This window comes from Pantherophis guttatus, chromosome 8 (genome assembly GCF_059756535.1).
Source record: "Pantherophis guttatus breed Tessera chromosome 8, ASM5975653v1, whole genome shotgun sequence".
In the NCBI taxonomy this organism is placed as follows: Eukaryota; Metazoa; Chordata; class Lepidosauria; order Squamata; family Colubridae; genus Pantherophis; species Pantherophis guttatus.
This window is the reverse complement of record NC_142070.1, coordinates 21213383-21231115: the sequence shown is the minus strand read 5'-3', so window position 1 is coordinate 21231115 and position 17733 is coordinate 21213383. Positions and strand designations below refer to the sequence as shown.

The 17733-nt window shown below is 41.6% G+C and overlaps 1 protein-coding gene across 2 annotated transcripts in view; it reads left to right on the top strand.

The window, feature by feature from the left end:
* Positions 1-3257: 3257 nt before the first annotated feature.
* PPP3CA (protein phosphatase 3 catalytic subunit alpha) overlaps positions 3258-17733 on the top strand; it is a 219692-nt gene continuing 205216 nt past the window's right edge. The window contains exon 1 of one of the 2 annotated variants that reach the window (XM_060686942.2): positions 3258-4288. In XM_060686942.2, coding sequence (XP_060542925.1) covers positions 4231-4288 — 58 coding nt within the window. In that variant the 5' untranslated portion in view covers positions 3258-4230. The remainder of the gene's footprint in view (positions 4289-17733) is intronic. The other variant, XM_060686940.2, reaches the window with a different exon arrangement.

The window sequence follows — 17733 nt, the reverse complement described above, 5'->3', positions numbered from 1 at the left end:
GCTTTCTGGTATTTGGTACTGCAAATTTTGCATTATGAAGGAGCTATGAAATACAGTCTTTAATTATTTAAGTGATCATAAATACGATATACAAAGTCTAGTTTGGTATAATGCTTAAGGCACCAAGCTAGAAACTAGGAGACTATGAGTACCAGTCCAATCTTAGGCATGAAGCCAGATGGGTGACCTTGGGCCAATTATTCATTCTCATCACTAGGTAGAAGGCAATAATAAACTATTTCTGAAAATCTTTTCCCCAAAACTGCAGGAACTATTCAGAAAGACCTCAGGATTCAATCTTGACTCCAAGGCACAAAATAAACTAACAAAACTAACATAATACATACTGTGTAAAAGAGAACCCATAATGAAATCATCTAAACTTTTTTTAGAATGCATTTTATTACAGTTGTTCTTCATTATGATTTTGCTGATTTAGTCCATGGAAACATGTGATATTTGATTCTGCAATGGCTGTCTGATTTTTCCTTATATGAAATCAAGCAAACTTTGCTTGTATTCATGTTTTGTGAAAAGATGATAGCACAAACCATTGCAGCCATGATTATTTATTGGTGAAGGCAGATTCATTATGTGCTTTGTGCCAAGTGAATTCCATGTAAGAATCCTGAGAAATAAGGGGATCAGGGGTGAAATCCAGCAGGTTCTGACCGATTCTGGAGAATCGGTAGCGGAAATTTTGAGCAGTTCGGAGAACTGGCAAATACCACTTCTGGCTGGCCCCAGGAGTGGGGCGGGAATGGGGATTTTGCAGTATCCTTCTCCTGCCACGCCAACCAAGCCACGTCCACAGAACTGGTAGTAAGAAAATTTGGATTTCACCACTGCTCCAGATAATATATTTTCCCATAACATTTAAATAGCAGTGGCACTCAAAATCATACATATTTTATATTCCTTCCATTATGAATATGTGATCCGAGAGCCAGTTTTGCCTAATGATTAAGGTGCTGCCTAGAAATCAGGAGAGACTGTTAGTTCGAGTCCTGCCTTAAGCACGAAAAGCAGCTCAGTGACTTTGGGCCAGTTATTGTCTCTTAGCCCAACCCACCTCACAGGATTGATATTGTGGGTAAAACAGGAGGAGGAAGGAGCATTCGGTATGTTCACACCTTGAATTACTTATAAAGAAAGAGGGGAGGGTTTTTTTTTTTTTTAAAAAAAAGTCTGATAAAAGTCCATGACTTGACAATGGATTCTGATGGAACCATATAAAACCCCTCTGAAATCAAAGGGATGCACGATGAAGACTATTGTACCATTTTTATACCAGAATCAAAGATTATGAAATCCATGGCTGCAATAATTCATTCTTTGTGGGTGGATGCGATTTTAAAACACTTGGCTACATCTCTAATAAAAAATCTTATATCAGGAATTTCTGTGTTTGCAATGTATAGCTGTGGTGGCACAATGGTTAGAATGCAAGTACCGCAGGCTATTTCTGCTGACGGACTGCCTGCAATCTGACAGTTCGACTCTCATCAGGCTCAAGGTTGACTCAGCCTAACCTGGACAAGTCCCTGCAGTTTTCTTGGCAAGGGTTTTCAGAAGAGGCTTGGCCTTAACTCCTTCCTGGATTAACTGGCCCAAGGTCACCCAATTGGCTTTGTGCCCAAGACGGGATTAGAGGAGCCTGTAGTACAGTGAACTAAAGCACTATTATTAACATCTGCTGCTTGCAATTACTGCAAGTTCAAATCTCACCAGGCTCAAGGTTGACTCAGCCTTCCATCCTTTCAAAGATAGGTGAAATGAGGACCTAGATTGTGGGGGCAATAAGCTGACTTTGTATAAATAAACAAAAGTATGAAGGCTATTGCTTAACGCATTGTAAGCCATCCTGAGTCTCCGGAGAAGGGCGGCATATAAATTAAAGCAAAAAAACAAAAAACAACAACCTCAAAGTCTCTAGCCTGATGCCTTAACCACTACATAAACCGGGTCTCCTTTACCAATGTTGCTTTATTTTGATGCCATCTTAGAAGCACTTCCATCAGTGCAAAATCTGTTAGCTTTATCAGCCATTACCTGGGCGAGAAGGCAGGAGACTGGCAATGGTCAGAACAGGGGAAATAAAGAGGCAGAATAGGAAGTGCAACGGGGGGGAAAACAAATTTCACTTTTGTCAGGCTAGCTTTCCGCTGAGTCAAGCGTGGGAAATGCACTTCCCAAATTCAGAAGTGGGGAGAAGCCGCTTCGGGGACGAGGGCCACGTTCAAGGTGTGCTTCACGTGTTGATAAAACTTCGCGCTTTTCCCTCCAAAGCGCGGTTTCTAAAACAAACCGGCTGGAACATACGCTGGGGTTCAAAGGGAGCCTCCTTCTCAATTCACACAAGCCGTGCGTGCGCGCCGAGTCTAAAATTCCAGATTTTAAAAGACATTGTTGGCGTCACTGCGAGCACGTGGTTGTTTGACGCTTGCAAGAAGGGGAAGCTCTCCTGACAGAACAGCCATCGATCAAGCTTTGCAATTATTATTACAAAAGAGCCGGGGGAGGAGAAAGAAGAAAGGAGGGGGGGAGGGAAAGAAACAACAGCAGCAGCAGCAGCCCCGTCTTTCATCCTCAAGAGCTAAAGCGGCTCTTGCCCGCCTTTTCCCGAAGAAGTAAAGGCAAAAGGCGGCGCTGGCGGCCGAGCGCGAGATGCAGGAAGTCCTCCAGGCCCCGAGGGAAGCCTGCCAACGCTGTCCTCCAGCCTCTTTTCTTTCCTTCGCTCAGGTTGGCCGCAACACCGCGTGGAGAGACGTGTCTGGAACGGCTACAAAGGACACGCAGGCGCGATTCTCACCCCGGTGCTTCCTCTCCTGTCCCCCCCCCCCCAGTCTTTCTGAAGCAAAAGCGGTGAACGGTGACTGACAGGTGACTCGAGACCGCCCCCCTCGCTAATGATACGCACATTCTACACAGTGCTGTACAAGCTTTCTCTCCGCGACTGCAGCGGCCTTGAAGCTGCCCGAGTTGGGGCGGGGGGAGAAATATGAGGCGCCAAAGGTGGACCCGGCCACCTCTCGCTCCCGCCTCTCTCGGGAGCCGCAACAACTGCGAGTTGCCGCTTGCAACAAGCCTCCTTGCGGTTTTTTGTGTGTCCCCCCCCCCCACCTCGTCCCCTTTGCCGGAGGCGTAGCGCAAAAAGGGCGCCTCGCTCTCTCGGCTGCCGCTCAACCAAACCCTCCTTGGAAGATGCCACCCCCTCCCCGCCTCCTGCTGGTACCAGCCGCCCTCCCACCTCCCTTGCCATTGGCGGGGCGGTTGGGTCTCGCTTCTCCCGCCGGCAGGAGCCCTCCTCTCCTCTCCCCTCCCTCCCGTTCCAAAAGGTGGACGGAGCGGCACTGCTACGCCTGGTGGCAGCGAACACCTGGGAAGAAGGGCAGAGGCGCCCGAAGGGGCGGAGCTTTTTTTTTGACAGTGATTGGCAAGTCGGGTTCCGGCCAATCGTGGCGGAGCTAGCGCTTTTGGCAAGGCAGGCGGGCGGCGCGAGAGGAAAGCTGAGGCAGGCGAGGATAGGGTGCGCCTTGGACTGAGCGGCGCTCTAGTGGCTGGGGTTGCGTGAGTGAAAGGAGAGACCCTGCGAAAGGGGGGGCGGCAGCGAAAGAGGGAGACGACGCCGAAGAGGAGGAGGCGGCGGCGACGGCGAGGAGGAGGAGGAGGAGGAGGAGGAGGGCAGGGCGCAGCCCGGAGCTTGTACAGTGGCGGCAGCGGCAGCTCGTCTCCTCTAGGCTGCTGTTGGACTGATGCGTTTTTCCCTCCCGTTCTTGCAGCCTGTTTAATAACCTTCCGCTCTGCCTTCCCTTGATTGCAATTACTCTCCTCGGCCCACATTTCTAATACGAGAGAGGGAGAGAGAGGCGTGATTGACATCTCGAGGGGGCAAGGAGGGAAAAAAAAAAAAAAAAACCCGGAGGAGGAGCGGTGGTGGCGGCGGCGGCAGCGAAAGCAGGAGAAAGCCGAGAGCCAAGGAGAAGAAGGCAAGGTTGGACGCGGCAAGAGCAGCAGCGGCGGCAAAGGCGTGAAAGTTGAACCTGGTCCTGAAGTCGGGGCGAGAGACGCCGATCGCTTGGCCGTGGTTTGCTGCTGCAGCCGCCGTCGCCTTCGCAAGCTTTGTGTCTGGTGAAAGGAGAAGAGAGAGAGAGAGAGAGAGAGAGAAGCGAGCCTTCCGCCACCTTCCTCTTCTCCTCCTCCTCCTCCTCCTCTCTCAGGTCGCTGGAAATGTCTGAACACAAGGCGCTAGATCCGAAGATATCCACGACGGACAGGGTGGTGAAAGGTAAGAGCCCGCGGACGCCCAGCCGGCCTCAGGAAGGAGCCGGGGTGTGCGGGGAGGGCCAGATCCGTCTGTGGCCGCCTGCTAGACGGGCAGGCTCGTTCCCGATCTCCCTTTCCTCCTTTGCGCTATAACTGGGGGGGGGGGAGAGCGGGGAGGCGGCGGGGGAGGAAGTGTGTGTGTGTTTGTGTGTGTGTGTGTGTGTAAGGGAGGCTGGCATAGCCCGGGCGGTGTGTTTATTTACTGTGGCTGCGGTTGCAAAATGAGTAAGGCGTATGGAGGCGGGGAGGGGAGAGAGAGCGAGGGAGAAAAGAAGAAAGGAGGAGGTCTGGTTCGAAATAGGAAGTGGGTGACTGGTTAGGACTCTGTTGGGGGGGGGAGGAGGAGGAAGAAGAAAAAGAAGGGGGGGAATGACCAATAGATGGGGCGCGCTACACTACCGACGTAGGCGGAGAAAGGCTTTAGGTGCAGAGGGAACACCTAAAGGGACGTTGCTGGGGCTCGATCGGCAAGAGATCGCGCGGGGGGGGGGAGTGCAGCTTCTGGAACGCCTCCCTCCCCCTCTGGGGTTGTGGTCTTGAAACACACGTACACACACACACACACACCGCCTATGCTTTTCTCGCGTTGCAGCAATTTCCCAGCCTCGGCATGGTTGCGCTGGATGTGCCTGCCGGGCGGGCGGAGGAGCGGGGGGGGGTGGGCGGGGGAAGGAAAACCCTCCGTTGCTTTCTTTGCGCCTGGAAGATCCGGAGGAGGAGGAGGAGGAGGAGGAGGGAATTCGCACCAAAACTCCCTCCCTATTCATCGCCCCCTCCCAGTTCCTCGGGGGCATTTCCATCTTCTCCCCGCCCACTTTTGGGGTGGGTCGCTCTCTTGAACGCGGAGCACTTCTAGAAGTCTATTTGGGTTCGCTGCCTGTGCAAATAGGCCTCTGTGTGTGTTTATGTGTGTGCGTGCGTGTATGCAGCTAGGATTTGACAGCCGGATCTCTTCTTCCAACATATTTGCTTCTCTCTCTCCCCCCCCCACTTCCCTACCATTAACGTGTTGCTTGATATGTATGACAACCTGGAGGTAGTGACTGTAAAGTCATGGAGGGAAGGTGCCTGGAGTGGGAGGAAGAAGGGAACATGAGGGAGGGCAGCTAGTTCCCCTCCGTTGCCTGCCCTTTTTGGCCCATTGTGTGATTGTGCAGAGGTGCAAGAATTCACCTGTGCAAATACAACTCCCCTCCCTCCCTTTCCTCCTTCCTTCCTTTTTAGCTTCTCCACCCCCCCCACCCCAACCAGGAAATGCTGATATGGTAACAGGCAAGCTTATGCTGCAGTAGCAACAAAAGAAATCATAGAGTGGTACCATTTTATCACTGGCTAGATCCATCCTGTTCCGGATGAAAAATCTGCATTTTTCATCCATGAATCTCCGACTAGACTATTGCAGTTTAAGAGATAAACAGAAATGTTCTGGTCCTCCAGCGAAAGAAACAGATTAGAAAGAGATACAGTGCTTCCCGCATAATTTTTTATTTTGCATTCTTCTTTTCCGTACCCTAAATACATAATGTATACAGCTCCCAGAATTGATTGGGTGGACTTTTAAATTCTCTAAGGCACCTCCCCAACTTTAGCTTATTTCGGTAGGGTAGGATGGGAGACTACCAGAAGATTCCGTGGCAGTAATCTAGTTTGTTAGACTAGGAAATCAAAACAGAAGGAAAGAAGAGGAAAAAAATGAACACTAGAAGTAGGTAATGGTAAATTATGTTCATGTCAGAAAATTTAAGTGGATGTGTCCGGGCAGTCACCAGGAGTTTAAGGGACTCAAGGGACATTTTATCTTCAGTATGCCTAGGATTCTAGCTTTGTTATCTGATTTTACATTTATTTTTCCCCCCAAGTGAGAATTTAGGAATTGTAGCAAGTGGGTTGTCTATTCCACAGTGAAACAAATATCAACATTCCTTGATTGCTTTTGGTCAGGTAGGGAATATGCCTGCGTGGTGAAAACAGTGATTTGTTTCGCTTAGTATAGCTTCCCAATCTGAACATCTTCCAGATATGAACTCTAGGTCAGCATTCTTCAGTAACCATGACTGAGAAAAGTTTTAACATCTGAATGGTGAGCAGGGTGAAGAAGAAAGGTTTGGTTTCTTGAATTAATCCACCTACCCTATCTTGTAAACACTGGTTTGTAATATAAGGTTAGGCAAACCCATTGTTGTGATGGGTTAAGCATGCTGTGGCTTAATGTGCAAGGGCTGAAGTTTTCTTAGAATGTATTTGCTCCCATTTTCCTCAAAAGGGTTAGAATCAATGGAATTTGCAAACCTCAAGAATAATAATGGCATCTATCTGAGCTGGTGTGAATATTGATATAACATTATTGGTTCTTCTGCATCTTAATCCTAATATATGATTATGCCAGCATTCCAAAGAAAAAGTATTTGTCTTTTAAAGCTCTAGTTTTTGTTTTTTGTTTTAATCAAAGCCTACTTATTTAGGGGGAAACAAAGTTCCCTTAAGCTCAGTGAAGTGGGCTGAATAAACATTCATGAGATAGTATCAGAACCTGTATTTAAACTGAGCAAATCCATTGAGCTTTAGCTGCCTGCTTTCTGATCTTTAATATCAACTAAGTCTTCCATTTTCAAAGGTCTGAATCAGAGCATTGTATGAACGTTACATCCTTTCATCTTATCAAAATCTAGAAACCCTGGGGTTTGAAAAAGGAGAGCTATCTTAAGTGTTGCGGAAGATTCCCTGCAGTTTTAGGAGGAAATTCGATAGGCATTCCCTGGCAGATTTTTTTTTAAATTGCATTGATTAGCTATGCCTAAATGTGCTCTGTTTGTGGACATCCCTTTCTGTTCACTAAAGCAGCAACATTGAAATACTAAGGAGAAATTCTAATACACACCTATCTGGGGGCAAAAAACACTGTTAAATCACTAAGGCATTCTTAGTCTAGGATTAGATTCAAAGTGAAATAATTAACTTGCCAGAATTTTCATGCTTATTTTCTCATTTAGACCAAATGAACTTGTCATTGAAAAGGCGATTTTGATATATTGTTTCTCAGTTTATAAAGCCTGTTTAAAAGGTAACTACAGTTTATTCATCCAACATTAACAGGAACTTATGCAGATTTTGCAAGCATTTTTTTTTCTGTGGAGGATACAATGAGTCCATAATTTGTTAAGTGTCTGCTCAAATAACTCTTGTCCTCTAATATACATTTTTAAAGAAAACATAAATATCCTTAATACTTTTCTGCCTTTATCTTCTTCAAATTAACTCTCACACTGTCTGCCACAATAAGATTGAAGCAGTGCATTAAATGACACTTTGCTGTTGTTCTCCAATGTTCCCTATGGCAAAATGCTATGGGATACAAAGTAAAAAGATGAAAAGACCCAATTTTTGACAATCCTGGCATTCTCTGGGGACTGTCTTCCCCCCTGCCCCCCCCCCCGTCCCGAATATTAATACCTACCTATGCATATATAAGTACAAGATGAAGGTTGATTTAATTCAAAAACATGGGACATTTGGAGCAAAGTTGTCCAAATAAGGTATATATTTATGACTTAACTAGCTGAAACCAAACCTCTATGAAATAATTAGACCGAATCAAGAGATTTTGTGCATGGTACAAAATATTGGGATCCTACAGCAAACAAGGACATGTTGGTTATGTTTAATACCGGCTTTTGCATGCTAATAAAGTCTCTGTTGCTTTCCCCAGGAGTAAAAGAAATGTAATTTGCTTGTGATCATGCTTGTCAAAGTGGCATGCTGTGTTTTTTCTATAAACCTGGATAATTACAAAAAGTACTTTCAGAATAATGAGGATAGAAGCAAGCTTTCCCCTCTATCAAAGAAGAAGAAGAGGAGGAGAAGAACTTAGCATCTTTAGCACCATAATTTAACTTGCAGTATTCTTCTGAAATATGTGGCCCATCAACCTGGCTTGAATGGGACAAAAAAAAAAAAGTTCACTTCATATGACTTTATTGTAGCACATAATCAGTTTATTACATATTAAAAAGGTCTGTTACTAGCTTATTATTCATCTTTATGAACCTTCTGAGTAGATGCATAAATCCTTTATGTAGCAAGAGAAATTTCCTTGCGTGGTAGGTTAGAAGTGGCAGCTTAATCTTTGATCAGCTTTCTGTATTATGCTAATCTGTAGTTTGGGTTTAGCATGTACAGTGAATTAAACCAGATGTAGTTTGTTCACCATAGTTTATGGCTTTGTGCATTGTGTGAATGCAGCCAGCTGCAGTTTATTCTGCAAACTATGTTTAAACATGCCATGGCTCATTGCAGTATTAAATCTGGAGTGTGGATGGCTAAGAGAACATTTGTTAGCTTTGATCTAGAAACACTGTGTGAAGACATTTTGTATCACAATAAGAATACAAAGTAATACAGTGGTTAAACATTTGGTTCAAATCGCCAAGCTTCCTACAGTAATGCTATCTTTTAAGTAGTTGTACTCATTTTGAATGAAATTATAGATCTGAAAATGTTTTGTATTATTTTTTTCCACTTGCATTTATCTCAAGAAGCTCCTTCTGTATTGTACTATGGAGTACTTTAATGCGTAAATGCTACAGGGAGGATGGCAGTCCCACTCGTACTGTTAAGTCTTTTCAAAGTTTTTTCATTTACCATTTAGGCTCTGAAATACAGTAGGACTCCAAACCATTTTGTGGTTCTGAAAGAAATAACAGTGTTGTTTCTGGCAATGACAGATAACAATTTATCATGAAATTATCATATATTTTCTTGTGAAATACCTGGTGATTTTTTAAGGAATACTAATTTCATTTTTTTTTTAATCTAGACTAACCTTTGGTGTATTCTGAGATGAAGCTAAATCAAAAATCTGTTTAATTAGTATGGACTCTTATCTTACTCCTTACATATCTGATTCTTTGAATGAAGTCTTAGGCTTATTATATTACCTAAAGTCAGGGTAAGCACCATCTCAGCTTTACAGAACCAAATCTGGAATTGTAGGACTACACTCAATTATAATTGGCAATTTCTGTAGACCCCAAATGGCAGCTGCCGAAATAGGTTGACTATTACCCATGACTGTTGGGTCATTGTTTCAGAGATATTTTCTTTCCTAAAACAGAAACAGAAAGACTAAGGGCAAAAAAGCAGAGAGAGTGGAAGGAATTTCCTGCTGGCTTGACTGTGCTAACATCTGGCAGGTGGTGGTGGGATTAGTCTGCTTGGCTTCCAGAGAGCTACAGTGTGAACCAGTCTACTATCCTTCCGTTGGCAATGCAGCAACACATCAGCACTGAAGCAACCACAAATTTACCAAATTTCAATCCCATGGAAGTCATGGGTCCCAGATTTTGAATGCATTCTGTAAGTTAGCCCATTTGAGATGTGTCGGTTCAAAATTATTGCCCTATGATACACTATTTTACCCAGTGAACAGTTGCAGACGTGAGAGTTTTAATAGCATATAGATACTGTAGTAATTCTAAAACTTCAGTTAAAACAACTGCAAATGATGTAGGGTATGATAGCTTTTGCTTTAGCATGGTGTGTGACCACAGCCATTGTGTTACTGATTGGGCAAGAAGAAGAAATGCTGGTTAAAAGAAGAGAGAGCTTAATTAATAATGTAATTGAGCCAAATTAAACATATTGAAATCCTTTTGCATTAAATGGGAAGAGTTTTAATTATCAGTTTGAAATCAGTCAGATAGTCTTAAATCTGGAAGGCACTGACTCATGACTAACTAAGAAGGGAAAACTAATTGTATTAGTTTTGAACTAATTACTATCCTGAGTTGGAGATGAATATACTGTTTTTGAGAAGTTGGATTTGGACCTACCGGTATCAGAACAGCAATAGGAACAATACAGAAGCCGCATACATACTGTTTTACTGTTTTCCTGGTTGTCTCTTACCAAGAATCAATATATTACCTAAATAAACATTATAATTAGAGGATTATTGGACAATCTGGGAAAGTCTCTGGATTCCACAAGATAATGGAAGTGAGATAATTATATGATTTTTGCAGATTTATTCCTACCATCATTTGGGGGTGATTGCTTCAAGATTGGACAAACTGTTTCATAACTATGGCTGGAACATACATACCCTCTTTTCTTAATGAGGGATATTTTCAAAAAGTATTCCACATTATTACTTGTGGAATAATGGGATACTTTTCCTTATCTCTCGCCTCCTGGTTCTTTGCCTTTGGTTCCCTGATGAACCATGACTCCCACTGCCAAGTACTGCTATTTTCTGTGTAAGAAATTTTTAAAGAAGTATTTGGAGGGAAGGAAAAAAAAAACTTGCAGATACCTCTGTGCAGGCCTTTCCACATAGTTCACTTTGTTCTGCCCTGTTCTCTATTTTTTATGCTTCCAATTAGTACAGAATCATCGGTACTAGAATTGTAGGAAAGGCCATAACTCTTCGGTGAGGTTATAATAGCAGCTGACCTGTTCATAATGGCAAAGTTTTGCAGGAAGGTACTTGGTTTCTCCTCTCTTTTTTTTTTGCTGTTCGAAGAGATATTTCTAGGCACCAACATCATACATGTAGCTTTGCCCACTTCCTTTATTGCATGATGTGTGCAAAAAGAAAATAGTTATCGCATGTAAAGACATTCTCTGTTACTTTATAAGGTCCTTAGCTGCATGGAGAGTCTGGGAAGCCGGCCTGTACATAATTCCCACTTAAGGACTTTTGGGGCAGCTTTTGGGCAGTCCTCTTCTGAACCCTTTCCACTTCTATATTATTTAATTGTTCTCTTATTGTGAGCAAAATGTACATTTGGTTAATTGTACCAAATTAAAGTAATTCAATAATTCAGCAATACTGGATACTGTCAAAGTATCCTTTAGCACAGGGGGTGCCAACCTTTTGGATCTCAGAGACCACTGCATTCATAATTTTAAATCCTGCGGACCACCAATATGAATTTTTCAAAAAGATAAGTAGTATTTAGTGCAATATAAAAAATGCAAATAATTTTTCTACGGACCACCAAAATTTTCTTACGGACCACCAGTGGTCTACAGACCACCGGTTGGTGACCGCTGCTTTAGCAGAGTTAATTAAAAATAATGAGAATTGCAGGTTCCTGACTTTTGTGCCTGTCCATCCATTAAGAAACATTTTGATCACTCACTAAAAGTTAAGTATTAGGCTGGGAATGCACTTTTAATAGTCTTTTTATCTTTATTTTAGCCTGAATTGTACAAATATTTATTTATTTATTATTTATTATTTGGACTTATATGCCACCCTATCTCCAAAAGGACTCAGGGCGGCTCACAACAATAAAACACATACAGTCCAATCCTTCCTTTTAAAAATACCCAATAAAACTATAAAACTATAAAAACCATTAAAATCCCTTATAAAACGCCTCTAAAACCCCTTCAGTCCAAGCTGGCCAGGCGAAATAGCCATGTTTTAAGGCCACAGCGGAAAGAGCGAAGGTTGGGGGCCACCCGGAGCCCCAGGAAGAGCTGATTCCACAAGGTAGGTGTGCCCACAGAGAAGGCCCGCTCCCTAGGGGTTGCCAGCCGACATTGGCCGACGGCACCCCAGGGAGACACTCTCTGTGGGAACGCACCGGGCGATGGGGAGCTGTTGCTGGCCGCGGATGGTTCGCCAAATACCCCGGGCCTAAACCATGTAGGGCTTTATAATATGTTTAAATAAACTTTAAAGCTGAGGTCGATTTTTCTTACAAATAATGTAATGGTTGACTTAACAACAGTTCATTTAGTGACCATTTGAAGTTACAACTGCACTGGAGAAAAAAAAGACGATCATTTTTTCACGTTTACGATGGTTGGGGCATCCCCATGGTCACGTGATCAAAATTCAGATGGCAACTGGTTCATATTATGATGGTAGGATGCAGTGTCCTGGGGTCATGTGATCACCTTTTGTGACCTTCTGACAAGCAGAGTCAATGGGGAAGCCAGATTCATTTAACAACGGTGGCAAGAGAGGTTGTAAATTGGGGCAAAATTCATTTTAACAACTGTCTCCCTTAGCAAAAGAAATGTTGGGCTCAATTGCGGCCATAAGTCGAGGACTACTTATATTTATTCTTTTGCATCCTTCGAGAAGCCTCATAAAGACAAATGGAGGAAGCCACAGCTAAAAAAAAAAAGTGGATGCCACTTCAAGGCAGACCTTCACAGGCACGGTATTTTATGTGGTTAAATGAGCTATGATTTAAAGATGTGTCTTTGGTTTTTGCTGTATCAGAGACTTCCAAGACTTCCATTTTTTGAAAGGATTTTCATTAAATTGAACTTCATTTCACAAAATGCTTCACAAAATGATATAGAGGCTCTAACTACGAATAGGAATTGAGTGTGAGTGCCATCTAAACATTTCCACAGAATGCATAAATGCATAAAAGACAACTTGAGGCAAAAACCAAGGGTACAAGTAGTCCTCAACTTAAAACCACAATTGAGCCCAACATTTCTGTTGTTAGGTGAGTTTTGCTCCATTTTACAACCTTTCTTGCCATTGTTGTTAAGTGAATCACAGCAGTGGATAAGTTAGTAACCGTTTGTTAAGTGAATCTGGCTTCCCCATTGATGATGTTGGTCAGAAGGTCGCAAGAGGGTATCACATGACTTCGTGTCATAAGTATGATCACATACTTATGACACGGCAACGGTCATAAGTATGAGCCAGTTGCCAAGCAATCTGAACTTCGATGGCACAATCACGGGGAAGCTGAAAAGGTTGTAATTATGAAAAATGGTCATAAGTCACATTTTTCAGTGCCGTTGTAACTTTGAACCATCACTAAATGAACCATTGTAAGTCGAGAACTACCTGTATTATAATTTCCTATATCATTTTGATTATATGGTACCATGAATTTGCCATGATCTTCATCTCTAGAATTTCCAACCCAGTCTTAAAAATCAGCTGAGGAAGACATTTTTTCGTCCTTCCTGAACCTAGAATTTACAAGTAGCTAGAAGTTGATCAGGCTTAGTTTTTAGCATTAAATATGCATCTGTAGCCTGTCTGAGTGCTATTGCTAAACCACATAAAAGAGACATACTTATATAACATAACTTGGATCCAGAGGATAGAATAAGTTGTCATCATTGTGTTTCATTTTGCACTTTGTCCTGAGCAAGGCACTATCTGAATAGCAGTTTGAGGATACAGCTGTTATATCTGTCTTATATAAGCCACTCTAGAGGTCTCTATTCTTTTCACCAATACTGTCAAACTACGTTTCATGTTTTCTTAAGTCTCTGAACAAGAAATAGCTTTAAGTATGGATTTTAACTATCTCATCTTCTGCATTCATTTGACTTTGAAATAGTGAAAAGGATCCAGTGTTACTTAATTTTTTTTTGATGGACAGTATCCGAACCTATTGTAAAGAAGAACAATGTGAAAACTCTGTGTGCATTATGTTTTTTTAGTTGTCGACTTCTGAAAGTGATGGAAATCACTGGCTTGGTTTATGACTTGCTTTCCTGGTTTGATAATGGATATTAATCCAGATTTCCTAGATAGGTGGGATTTCTTGTTGAGGCAGTGGGTACTGAGGATTATAGTGTAGAATATTCAGAGGGCTGCAGCTTGAAAAGTTTGCTCTATTCAGGCCTGGGAGCTTTAATTAAACCTAAAATACAAGATGTTCATTTCAGAGTTTATAATGTCTGTATAATCATTTAATGAGGTCATATCTTCAAGGATGAACCTTCAGCAGCTGAGGGATTTCAACTCTCAGAATTTTCAGCAACAGGAATGCCTTTTGCATCTGCTTTTCTGTAATAAAATATTGTCATTTAATGCTGCAGCTAAACAAAACTTGTATTTGGAGCATCCTTCAAAAATGGAGAGGCTTCTTTCCATGTAAAAGTAATTTTTAAATCATTAGCATCGATAGAGTTTTCTTTCAGCTGGAGTCCTAATGTTAGAGCTTGCTGGTGTAATTGTTTCATTTATTACTAATTTATATGGCCGCTCATCTCACAAGCAGTCAGCCTGGTATATAGCAAAAACTATCAAATGATAAAGAAGAGCCTGGATAGCTCTGCAGACAAAGGCACTGTAATTTAACACCAGCTGTCTGCAATTAAAGTAAGTTTGAATCTTGCCAGGCTCAAGGTTGACTCAGCCTTCCATCCTTTCTAAGATAGGTAAAATGAGGACCTAGTTTGTGGGGGCAATAAGCTGACTTTGTATAAAATATACAAAAGTATGAAGGCTATTGCTTAAAGCACTGTAAGCCGCCCTGAGTCTCCGGAGAAGGGCGGCATATAAATCAAATTAAAAAAAAATATGAAAAACAGTCACTTTTAAAAAGTAACACACACACACACACACACACACTCTCTCTCTCTCTCTCACACACACACACACGAAATTAGATCAACAAGGGAGCCACTTCAAGATCTCATCAGTTCCCTGAAGGCCCCAGGCCTGATGCCATAGCCAGGTCTTGAGGGATTTCTGAAAAATAAACATAGGCCTGGAACTGGCAGTCCCCAAAACCCAAGCCGCTCAGTCAGAGTTTAGCTGTTGACATTGGATATGACTTCCACAGCATTACTTAATTCCACAGGGGTGGAGATATATAATTGGGGTATCCACAACGTACTGACGATACCTCATCCCAGGTTATTTATTTATTTATTTATCATATTTAAGAACCACCCATCTCCCTCACAGAGGGTTTTCCTGATTTGGATGAATAGTAAATGAAAGGACCTAACATATTGCTGAATTACTGCATAATTTTTGTTTAATTATGCAGCCTAACTAGATACTTAATTGTTGTGCTATTGCTAAAGAATTTTTAAATTATTTAGTTAGAAAACAAAGGATTCCTTGTTTGTTAACAGAGAATTTTTTAATGATGTTCGATCTGTAATACTATTTTAATGATTTTTTTTCCAAAAAAAAAAAAAATTAATTATTTCTACTATTATGCTGCTGCTGCTTGTCTATGTCAAGGGGATTCTGATAGCTACTTTGTATTAGCATATTTGCAGAATATTTTCTGACTCTTATTCCTCCGTCTACTCATAACGTATGTTCTACATTGAGTGGTGTTTGATGGGGCATGAGTTTGGCCACCAATTGGAGTGTGTATGTTGAGTTTAATGAAAAGAATGACACGGGTTGACATGATAGCAGTGTTTCAATATCTAAGGGGTTGCCAAAAGAAGAGGGGGTCAACCTATTCTCCAAAGCACTTTATTTATTATTTATTTATTAGTTTGATTTATATGCCACCTTTCTCCGGAGACTTAGGGCGGCTTACAATGCTTTTAAGCAATAGCCTTATACTTTTGTATATACCTGCTTAGTAGGGCTTTTGGCCCCCCCAAGTGGTGTTCTATTTTATACAAAGTCAGCTTATTGCCCCCACAAACCTACCTCGGAAGGATGGAAGGCTGAGTCAACCTTGAGCCTGGTGAGAATTGAACTCACAGTAATTGCAGGCAGCTGGCAGCTAAATACTACTTTTAACAGTAGTTTAGTCCACTGCACCACCAGGCTCCTACTTGAAGGCAGAGCAAGAAGTGACGGAAACTAATCAAGGAGAGAAGTAACTTAAAACTAAGTAGAAATTTACCGATGGTTAGAACCATTAATCAGTGGAACAATTTGCCTCCAGAAGTTGTGAATCCTCCAACGCTCAACTTTTCAAAGAAGAGATTGGACAACCATTTGTCTGAAATGTTGGAGCAGGGGTTGGACTAGAAGACCTCCAAGATCCCTTCCAACTCTGTCATTCTGTGATTCTAAATTGTTGCTGGCATATTTGAAAAAGAGGCAGTTTTGTGTGGAAAACAGAAGGCCTGTTGCAAAAAAGAAGTAGATCGGGATTTAAAAATCCAATAAGAGGGAAGAATAAAAATGATATGCTCTAGCTTTTACAAACAGAATATTTAATTAAGGCTAAGTTATCATTGGGACATAATGTATGATATTTGCATTACTTTTTCTTGTGTTTTATTAGTAATGGCTGGGATCTAAATCATTATATGCAAGAAACAAGTTGTCCATAGTCTTGAAGCATTGGACTAGCTCAGTGGTAGGCAAACTTGGCTCTTTCACACCCTGTGGACTTCAACTCCCAGAATTCCTAAGACAGTTTGGCTGTCTTAGGAATTCTGGGAGTTGAAGTCCACAGGGTGTGAAAGAGCCAAGTTTGCCTACCACTGGACTAGCTGATACATTCTCTTCTACTTTCTCCCAAGCGTAGTAGAATAAATCTCCCTGAAGTCATAAAAGAGGAAGTATAAATGAAGAAGTAGCAATAGTAGAATAAAAGTGCGGCTATAGATTAACGTTTTCTACATCTCCGTGCAGAGTTTTTGGTTTTTCAAGTTCATTGGAAGAAATAGCGTGGCTTTGGGCCCGTCACTCTCTTTCAGTCCAACTCACTTGATAGGATTGTTGTCATGGAGAAAATAGTAGGAACAACTGTTGGATATATTTGCTGCTATGAGTTATTTGTAAAAGTAAAAAGGCAGGCTACAAATAAATAAAATATATTTACTGAGAAATATTGAGTGGTTGTACTGCATTATTGGGGTCAACATAGTGGATGCTTGATTTGAAGCCTTAAAAACCTTGCATGCAACTGTCCTTTGATATCCTTAATTAACACATGATTTTAATATATTTCTGGGTGAAGAAGGCACACCTGAACATTGTACTGCCTTTGTTTACATATATTTACATTTTGTCTAATAACTATTTCAATTACTTCTTCAGAAATGTTTTGTTACAATTTACCTCCCACCTGTCATTTATTTTTGTTTAACGTCAGCATTGTTTTTGCTTCATTTCTAATTTGTAAGTTGGTTTTAGGTTTTTCTCTAAATAAATTTTTCAAGACCGCTTCCAGCAATGAATAGAAAATGCAAATAACAACAGAACTTCAAACAAAAGAACCGACGATCAGTTCTTTTAAATTTGATAATCTTATTTCAGTTTAGGTTCATGTTTGAAAAGCATTTTTGTTCCCTTTGGCAAGTCACGATGGTATTCTAGATTACTCATAGATACTGGTTTATATTTTTTGTATGTTTCAGGTATTTTAATTTGTAATATATATATCTGTAAAATGTAAAGTACATACATACATACACATATACATACATACATACATACATACATACATACATACATACATATATGAATTGCCTGTAGGTATATTAATGGTGGAACATCAGGCCAGTTAGTTTGCTATAATTTTGTTTCTTTATTTTCATGCACCATTGGAGTGACATGCATTAGGTGGCAAACAATGATCAGAATACATTGAGTTCATGAGGTAAAAACATCTTCCATTCACACAAAACTCTATTTGTGGTCTATAGTTGGTTTTCAAAAATTTTCAGTCCACATAACTCATTAAAAAGAATTACAGATTT